Source organism: Glossina fuscipes, unplaced genomic scaffold, assembly GCF_014805625.2.
Source record: "Glossina fuscipes isolate IAEA_lab_2018 unplaced genomic scaffold, Yale_Gfus_2 113, whole genome shotgun sequence".
In the NCBI taxonomy this organism is placed as follows: domain Eukaryota; kingdom Metazoa; phylum Arthropoda; class Insecta; order Diptera; family Glossinidae; genus Glossina; species Glossina fuscipes.
In genome coordinates this window covers 1,712,912-1,723,368 of record NW_023998456.1, presented here as the reverse complement: position 1 = coordinate 1,723,368, position 10,457 = coordinate 1,712,912, and the positions used below count along the sequence as shown (strand labels likewise).

The 10,457-nt window shown below is 34.2% G+C and overlaps 1 protein-coding gene across 1 annotated transcript; it reads left to right on the top strand.

Moving 5' to 3' along the window:
* The first annotated feature begins 8,037 nt into the window (after nt 1-8,037).
* LOC119639783 (fas apoptotic inhibitory molecule 1) lies at nt 8,038-10,457 on the top strand. The gene is made up of 4 exons (XM_038037441.1): nt 8,038-8,325; nt 9,654-9,858; nt 9,916-10,188; nt 10,253-10,457. The coding sequence occupies exons 2-4, from the start codon at nt 9,655-9,657 to the stop codon at nt 10,439-10,441; spliced, it is 666 nt and encodes a 221-aa protein (XP_037893369.1). The 5' UTR covers nt 8,038-8,325; nt 9,654; the 3' UTR covers nt 10,442-10,457.

Here is a 10,457-nt window from a genome sequence, read left to right as displayed (position 1 = left end):
CATTTAATTGCTCTCAGATGCTTCTAAATTGAGGTGGATTTCAGGCCCGCTCATTTAATTACTCTCAGATGCTTCTAAATTGAGGTGGATTTCAGGCCCGCTCATTTACTTACTCTCAGATGCTTGTGAATTGAGGTGGATTTCAGGCCCGCTCGTTTAATTACTCTCTGATGCTTGTGAATTGAGGTGGATAAAAACCACAATTAATCAAACAGTTTTTGAAAATGTTCTCCAATTAGCAGTTAATAAAAGACAAGATAATCGTAAAGTTGTTAAAAATTAAAAAACAAAAACATTGGAATAATTTTAATAATGGACTCCTTTTAACCTATGAAGGTAGATAAATTTGATTATTAATATGATGAGATGCTGTCTTCATGCTCATTTCTTTTTTCAGAAGTATGAAATGATTGAGTTATTTGAATTATTGTGATTGACTTGACACATGAAAAATTTGCAAATATACCAGAGCTACTAAATAATATTTATATACTTATTAACCATTTCTTTTTTTATTATTTTACTTTTATATTTTTAAAAATTGTTTAAATATTCGTAAAACAAGTAATGTATGTTTTTTGTTTTCATATTTAAAATTTTCACTTTTTGAGGGCAAAAATTACTTTGCTAATGGAACCCGTTTTTGGCTTTTCGAGAGCAAAGAGAGTAAAATTTCAAATTAAATAAGAGAAATCTTCTCTAGAGCAATTTTATAATAATAATGCCAGCAATACTTTAAAGTGCAAAACACACAATGTTTGCGTTGCGTGCGTCATGTGATGTGCGTGGCTCACCGTTAAAATAAAATTGATTTTAATTATTCCAACGGAAACGAACATTTTTAGACCACTAGAGATAGACACAATTAATTAATTACAATTAATTAATTACAATTAATGATTACACCTAAAGGTAGGCAAGCAAATCCAACGTTAAATTCTCTGCTATTTGCAGAACGAACGTAAAACTCTACCCTAATTTGCAAAGCAGTCGGCAAAACGGAAACCCGTGAGACCCGATTAAACGAATACGAATTCAGGAAAAGAAAACAATGAATCACTATTTACTGTTTTTTATTGTTTTTTTTTTTTTACTTACCTGCCCCTATAAGAAAGGTTGCCACATTCGTTATAAAACGATGCGATATTTCTTATAAAATTTTTCATTCACTCTAAGTAAGTTATTTGTTGAGAAAATGTGGAGAAACTTTTTGTATGAAGACCTTGTTTTTGTTTCAGTTTGTGACCCTTTACAGACATCTTGTGTCGTAAATACTAGCCACTTTTTCATGTAATGGGCCGGTGATACTTAAATCAGTTAAAACAAGTTCGCCGCCCAGTTCCAACAAGTTGACTTCTTCCTTCGCCAGTTCAAAAAAAAAAAGACAAAAGAAGAAGACAAAACTTCAACCAATTTGATGTCACAGTAAATGCTATGCCTATGGACACAAACCGCTTTTCATACGAAGATGGCAATAATGTTGCAATCAACTAAATCAACTAAATTTGTCGACCGTTACGACGAAGAAATTGAACTTTTCGTAAACAAAATGTAACAAAATAGACACAAAAAATACATAGAAAAAACAAGGACCTGAAAAATTAATAATAAATAAATAAAATATCGAATTGTTTTTTTTTTTTTTTACATCTTTAATTCGTAATCCATCGAAGAAGGTTATAAGTAAATATTACGGTAAGGCGAAGAAAGTAATTTGGTTATTAAATAAAGAAAAACAAGAACAAAGTATATAAACTTGGAAAATTCATTAAAATAGTTTAGGGATCATAAATAAATTAATTTCATAACGGAAGATCCAGTATATGACGACCTTTCAATCTTCTTACCTCAGGGAACTCATCTAGAAGGGATATTGCCAAAAGGGTCATATGATTACTTAGTCTGATGAGAGGACCAAAGTTACAGCTTCGTTTTGATCCCACACCTAGGCTAAATTATTATCTCTTTATGTATTATAAGCTTGTTATATCGTAAATACATTATTTCTTTTACATCGTCAATCTGAAGTTTACGAACTTATTGAATGCACGACGAATGCAAGTCAGGTGGGTTGTTTTATTCGAAAACATATCAGCTGATTTTGAATGTGATTGCAAGCCGCGATTGGCGATGCCAGAAAGTGTTCGAGGAAATAACAAGAACATTTCCTGTTTTTCCCAGTTTGAACCATCCATCCATCCATCCTACCGGAGCTCTTGATAAGTTTTTAATCCGATAGACTTGTGGATGGCAGGAGCCCTAGAGATTAGAGTTTTGATCAGGACAGAAAGAACGAACACACTAACCACGACGTTAGACTGACGAGCAAAAGGATTTAATTGTAATCGAGTTAGGATATATGATGTGATATTTGTTATGTACGTACTTAACATTGTAAGGACCACGTGGATGATTGTAAAGTTCGGAGTATGTTGAGTGTGAGTCTCAATAAATAGTTCATAAGAACCTCATTTTGTAGTCTGACCATTGAAATGCAGACGAATATTTGTCACTTATCTGTCCCGTACGGATACGTTCGTTACGAAACAGTTCACAGTTTCAAAGTCAGAATAAGACCGAACACCTAAATAAAACCGGCTAGTTAACCCTTGACAAGTAGACAAAAATGCAAAAATTTCATCAAAGAAAATTCTTAGTGCTTACAAAATCAACTCTGAAAAAACTCGCCGACGAATTCTAGCTCGCTTAAGTCGTGTGCCTATAAGCGATTGTTCACCTTTACGGGAAAGCTGTAAATTTCAAGCTCTTGAGTATATAATATGAAATTAAGATATAGTAGGCGTGGTTATATTGTAATTCAGGACTTCTCAGCCAAAGAGGCCACATTTCTCGCTAGCCCTAAGTGACTTTCGACGGATAAAACATAATAAGCTGATAAATTATATATGTGAAAGCAATTTCGGTCCGCCCACTGTTTCACTGAATTAGCTAAAGATAATGAGAATGAGAATCCGAATTTAAATTCCCTTTCTTGCTTATTATCCTTGCACTTTTACTATGTATATATGTAAACACATATGCATGTGTATATAAAGAGATATTAACTTATAAACATTTACACACGTGCATATATCAGGTCACGCTATTTACTTTTTTAACACATACATACAAACAAAGAGGAATTTTTGTGCATATCCTGCTATGTTTGTTGGTTAGCTATTTGCCTTTTTAGCATTCACTATAATAAAACTGACTTCCGCTTTTAGCTCGATTATTAGGGCAAAATACTAGCAGTCAACAACAATGCCAAGGAAATTTTATACACATACTATACATACAAACACATAAATGCATGCATTTACTGTTTATTTAGAAAATGTATTTTTATACAAAAACAAAAACAAGAAATCAAGTTCAATATATTACTTGGTTTACAATCTGAGGCACAAAAAAAATGAAAAAACCAAATGGGGAAAAAGAAAAGACGCAAATCCTTTGAATGGCAAAAATCCAAAAATAATATTTCCCTTTGTCTTCTATTTACGCTTTACGTATACGAACACTTCAACGGTACGTGTAGCAGTTGGTTAACAATTTGCCAAAAAAAAAAAATAATAATTCATTAATAATAATAATAATAATGATGTAATCGATTTATAAGTTAAACCAGTTGTAAAAATTTTAAATTGAATGGTTTCTGTCTCTTTACAATGCAATTTTCGTCAAAGGACAGCAGAAGAAGGAAAAAACAAACCGACATGACATTCATTGCATGACTCGGTTTAACAAGACAATAAACCAGACAGGCATGTATAACGACCTTCGCGTGCACTGATAATTCAATTCACTCAATAAATCGCTCATACGCACCGTAAACCTCACAAATTGCATAAATATTGAAATATTATCACTATTAAGGCAGACAAATAGAAGCCAAAAATGAAAGCAAAAAAAAATAAAAAAAAAACTTTGTTCGAGTCTTGAGGCGAAACTTGAACACCTCTACCCGTCAAATAAGCGAAAATAGATGGATAGGCAGGATTGGTGTTTACTTTGGGTGCATTTCTCAGTTGGCCAATCGAGTTTGAGTCTTGGATCGACGTAGGCGATCATTCACAAATTACTCATTTTCAGTTTTTATAGGCGTTATTATGGGCGTTTCCGTGAATCGGTCATGCTCAAATCTGAATGAGGTTACTTTCAATTAAGCATTGTCGGGCCAGGGTTTTACAATATTTAAGCACAACGGGTCAGAATCGGTTCGAAAATCCCATAAATCTTCTTGAAAGGACAAAGAACATAAACAACTTTGATGGCGTACGTTACAAAGAGAAAAAAAAAAGTATTACATTCTCAGCCGTTACTGCAAGTCAGTTAGTTGCTAAGAATGCTTGTCAACGTGTAAGTGTGTATAAGTGTAATGTGAGTTTATTGGCAATTTTTCGTTCTCGTTTACAGCAGGCAGATGCACATAACGCCTTTATAGGTTTTTGGTAAGCCTTTAATTTGACAACAATTTTTATAAATTATGGTCGAAATTGAGAACAGTTATAAAATTTATTGAGAAATTGAAAATTTGCTTTAAGAAGATATAAACCGAAAGTCTTTCATTGAGATTTATAATATATGTCACGCAGAGAATTGTCTACGTATCGTCAATAACTGCTTTTTCTTTCTGCATTGTCCTCACAGCGTACAAATGCCGTGATCAACTCATATTGTACGGCACAAGAAGGAATATCTGGTGAACATAGTTCAGTCGAGTTCACTGCTGCTATGATTTTTCTCACGTTCGTTTATCAGCTTTCCTGACACATTGTCATCTTCCTTTAATGATAGGCTCTAGTGCTTCACTTGCTCTCGGCAACGTTGCTCAGTGATGGTTTCACTGAGTTGAAGGATTTTATAATGTATTGCAAACAGCTAAACTTATTACGTACCGAACAAAAGCTTAAGCAACTATCGCCAGTGATCTCTACCATGACTGCTTGCGGGTTATCGTAACATCTTCATTATTCCTCGTAAAAATTGCGCTACCTTTTTAGCTAAGAAGCAACGTTTTCCAAGTGAAAAGTTCTTTTCGAGCAGTTTTCCACTGTAATTCTCAGCACTGTTTATGTCTTCGCTACACGCTTGAGATCGCTGATCGATTTGCGCTTACGCTTACGTAATCTTTTGCATCCTGCCCAAGCACCAGCAACCATTTAGAATTCATTTTGCCAATGGCGAATACGCACCGACAGCGACCGAAGGTTTTGGAAGAAGTTGTTCTATAATTAAAGCAGATAATGTTACCGTTGCCGCGAATGTCCTTTCTTATGGGTAAGTAACTCCACTTATTTAAAACTCAAAATGCTAAGCGCGTATGTCCATTATACTTTGCCGTAAAGACTAAGGACAATGCTTTGATATGGTAATGCCGCAATATTATCCGATAAAATATGGTACCAACTACGTCCTATCTTGAATATGCTCTCCATATTCAAGAATATTAATATAAAATGCATGATAAAGATCTAAGCAAAAAGTTCAATAAGTGATCATCCGCTTTATCGCTCAGTGTAATATAATTTACTTCGATAGTGAATACTCAGCCGGTAAAGCCATAACACTCAAACCGATTGCGCGCTCACTCACTATTTCTTTCTTTCTTTCTTTCTCTTCCCTCACTTATTTCTGACCTGACTGAGTGGTCATTCCAAAAAAAAAAACAAAAATCTCTCCTTAAAATTTCAACAAACGCAAGCAAGATATTTTCCAAGTCCCCACAGTATAAAGAATGATAAGATCGTATGTCGAAATGCAATATCAGAAAGTTGGTAGATAATCGCAATATCTCTGGGCAAAGTTCCGACCCAAATTTGTGATGAAAAATACATTGTCCATAACAGAGGGAGAAGATACGCAAGAAGAGAGAAAGCCATTGAAAATGGCAAAAAGAGAAACGGGCGACGTCCATCAACAAACTAAGCTGACGAAAGTCCTTACTCAGCTAAGTTATGTGTTCGGAAACAGACCGACACATTCATATTCTTCAGTAGGCATATTTAAGTTAGCCATCAGAGAGAAGGACGCTGCCCAATGAAACCATGTTTTTGTTGTAAGAGAAATGGAACGGCAGTGTTATGATAATATCAAGATCTAGATGCTCTACACTTTGTTCGATGCTACAAAAAAGCAAGGAGCAAAGGGCAAAGTTACCAGCCGATATAAAAACGATTATCTTTGTTAGAAATGGAAAGTTGCTCCCTTATGAAGACAATTCACTTAGCAATAATGAAGTCAAAAAGCGTGGACAAGGTCCCGATATACTGATAGTTCAGGCATTGTCGCCACATTTTCTCTAAGAGTATGTAGAAAATGTCTTCATAAAAGAGTTCAAAATGATAGCGAAATATTTTGCATCGGGAAGACGCCAAGATAGAGAGGGCAATAATAGCAATAAAAGCTAATTAGGAAGATGAAAGAGAAACGCAGATTATGGAAAAGTATTTGTTCAGTCTGTTTGTTCTCCGTGTTTTGGAAGAAAACACATAAAAAAGAAAACAAACTAACGCATAAAAGTTTAAAAAGCAAAAAACCAAAAGCCATTATATATTTATATAAAAGAATGACCCAATAATCTCAAATATCATGTTCGACTATTTATCGCAAAATATGGAGACTTGCAATAATTCGGATAATGGCAAGTGGCCAGTAATTTAGATATGTTTGAAAGTGTAGTGGTGGTAGTTGGAAAAGTAATAGTCGTAATAGTTAGAAAAGTTCCAAAAATCCTTAAAGCTTTTGAATAAATCAATCGTTTAATGAATGCATACGAAATTCCATTTGCCAAGTGGGTGATCAGCTATAATCCTCTTTAACCTTTTCATTACCATGTGTTTTGAGAAATTGTTTCCCTTCTAATTTATTATCGTAGGTGTTTTCCTTCTTCTTATTGTTGCTGCTGGTGGTTTTTTTATTGACGCGTGTTTTTCCTGGCAACGTGTTAATACAAACATAAATAAACACCACATATCGACATATCTCGCAAAATCATCCTAAGTGTTAGTAAGCATGTCAGCTAAGATATTTGTAAGTATATGTGCGTCTATATACGTACATATATTATATATATATATATATATATATGTCTACGAATAATTGTTAAAGGACTTAATGCGCTCATATAAATATGTATGAAATTATCCAACGCGCCGCATACAATGAATGAACTGAATGACGACCGGACAGTTTAACGTTAGTTACGTGGGTCGGTCGGCCGCCTCGTTATTTGCTTGGGCTGTTCGCGTTTATAGCTCTGGAGAATAATTTATTTATTAAAAAAAAAAAAATTTATACGATTTTATTTTATTCATAGGTATGCAGATGTTTGCCTGCCTGTCCGTGCGTGTATATGTAAATGTTAATAAATATTATGTTATGACTAACTACTGTCTTTTTTTTTTTACTTTTTTATTATTATTTTTCTGGTTTCTTTTTTTTCAGTTTTTTTTTTTCTTTTTGCTTCTTTGTTAGTGAACAACCGGCCACTTAGTTTTGCTATGTTATTGTAACTATGTAACTATGTAATTGTGTTTATTTGATTGTCTGCGTACATGTGTTTGTGTGTTTGTGTGTATTTTTGTGTGTTTGAGAGAAATACTTCAAATTTGGCGCCCGCGTTTGTAAACCATATGAGGACAAGTTAACTTACATACAAACACAAACGCACGTACATACAGACATACATACATATATATATATATATACTTATAGCAATTCATGCACATATTATTGTAGAACTTGTGTTATAAGATGTGGGTCTACATGGAATGGTGCGGTAAATTTCATACATTCATACATTCATACTGTGTGTCGCCAGCAATACTGTTACTATAAACTAACTCGTAGTCTGTGTAATGCAAGACTTTTGGGTGGCCTGTGTAGACTGATAGAGACTGTTGTATGTACAACAACACCGAGCACAAAATAACAGCACATCGACTGAAACACAATCTTACACTACGGTACGAGTTATAGCAAACAATTCGTTTACGGTGCTATGTTGTTTTTTAAGTATTTTTAGTGTTTTATAAGCGCTCTAACCGTACTGTACTAAGACTTGGTAGTATTGCATACACGATGTCTAAATTATATCCGTAAAGCATGTTATTATAAGGAGTCGACAATTATCAGTACACGATGTTTAAAGAAAATCAAAGTTTTTCTACCAGCAACACAATAACGACAATTAATTCCAATTAATTTAAAATATCAGCTGCAAAAGTTTACAAGGAATCGAAATTGTTTAACGGAAAATTACTAAAAAAAAAAAAAATTAAAAAATAATTAAATAAATAAATCAAAAAAAAACACAGGTTGGTAAGAAAATTAATTACTTACGTACATGTATGTGTTGGGCATTTGCACAAGTGAAGGGAAGAAGGCTTCAAAACAATCCTTACATATACATATATATATATACATACATATATATTTATATATATACTTACGTCATGGATAATAACTTTTATTTAAATTTTTTTTTTAAATTTCTATTGTGCAAGTCATGTATTTAGCAAATTAATAAGCAATAGTTTGTAAATAAATAATTATTGTCAATTTTGGGAACACAAGCGAACGATTTCAGGCTCTGTCGTTCTATCCCAAGGATCAGGAATAAACGAAGATCACCAAACTTGTGACTTTGTCAGTCCGTCTGTCTGCAGCTAACTATCTTCTTGCCTCGTTCGAAACTTGTTAAAACTGAAAAATAAGCTTAGGACTCGCCTCGTACACCTCGCTACCTGCATTATGTCATTGTATCACTTTCCAAGGTAGACATAATTTGGTTGCGAACACGTTAGCTATCGTGAATAAATTAAAATATTATGAAATAAGAGAGTGGAAGTGAAAGTTTCAATATATTTGCGTCAAAAATGAAAGATCTATAGCATCGTGGCGTTTACTAACTGCGTTGAACATAATGCGCTCATCACTGCCCTCTAAAGACAAATGCAATCTGAATTCCACTTACACATACACTGTCAAAAAAATTGCGCGATTTTTATTCATTCACCTTGGATGATAAGTGCCATCAAGTAAATAGCAACTATATAAATACTGTAAGGGTTTTTTTTTTATAAGCACCATAAGAAGTCTACTAAATTTGTCGAAAAATAAATTCAAAGCGTGTGCAAGAGTAATGGGCTTATGTCCTGCAAAATTCCTTAAGCAATAAAGTGAAAGACCTTGTTTTCCTCTGCGTGACTTTCAATATATATTCTTGTCCGTCCAGCTGTCTGTCCCCCTATATACCTGTCTACCTGCCATAAACCATAAACAATTCAAAAACCATTGTAGGTTTTATAGGAATTGCACCGCCCAATTTTTTCGGACGCCTTTAAAATTCGTATTGCCAGGCAAGCCAGCAATTGCGATTGCTGTCCTTAAAACTAATCATGCACTACCTCTGCTATCCCTCTATGTTTCCCTCTCCTTCACAGTTATACTCGACATATTGCTTACGCTTACATAACATCTTATGTTTACACCATTATCATATAATTCGGTGAGATTCATTATCAAACCACTTAGAAACACACTAGAAAAAACGTAATGCTTGCTAATCCGATCGCGCTAAACCGAATTCTTCTTCTTCTCTTTTATTTATGATTTTTTGGTTACTTACGCGACTTGCAATTTTCTAGGATGTCATTTTTATCACCCGCTTTAAAACTGGAAAATTTGCCGAGTCAACCATCCATGAATTTGGATCACTTGTCCGAGGAGAAACGCTATAATAAAAATAACATTGTGGCCAAATGGTGCGCTCCAATTAATGGTAAAATGTTTCGCATAGAGTTGGAACATGGCACCACCAGCGGTAAGCGTATGGTCTGGGTCAACGGTAAGGTAGGTTCCCTTTGATAACAATCGAATCGAAAGAATTATTATCGGTTTTACTCACAGGAAGTTATACGTCGTGATTGGATGTTTAAATTAGTCGGTGAGGATACCTTTTACATCGATCAAATACGTTGCATTATACGCGTGGACCCGGCTCCCGGTTTCAAATATGAATATTCTTTATTCATCGATGGTAAACCTCACGATCAGTATACCGAAGAGCAAACCAAACAATATCGCTTATGGTTAACTACGATAGATAATATAGAATATCGTATAATGCTCGAGTTGGATACTTTGAACTTATATATAAACGATGTCTTACGTCAAGAAACGGTAAAACATAAAAAGATTATTAATTAATTATCGTAATTGTGTCTGTTCCTTTTTTGATATAAAGGCCGAATTTGTCGATGGAGGCACTGATACCGTCATACAAGAGAATGGCATTGAGTTCATTTTACAAGCTCGTTCAAGTGGCAATAAGTTAAGTGGTATTGTTCATACATTGCTCGCAAATCATGTTGAAATACCCGAAGCCAAAATACAGGAGATTATGCAAGAGCCCTGCTCGATATTATCGACGTAAAAGGAAATTAAAGTCG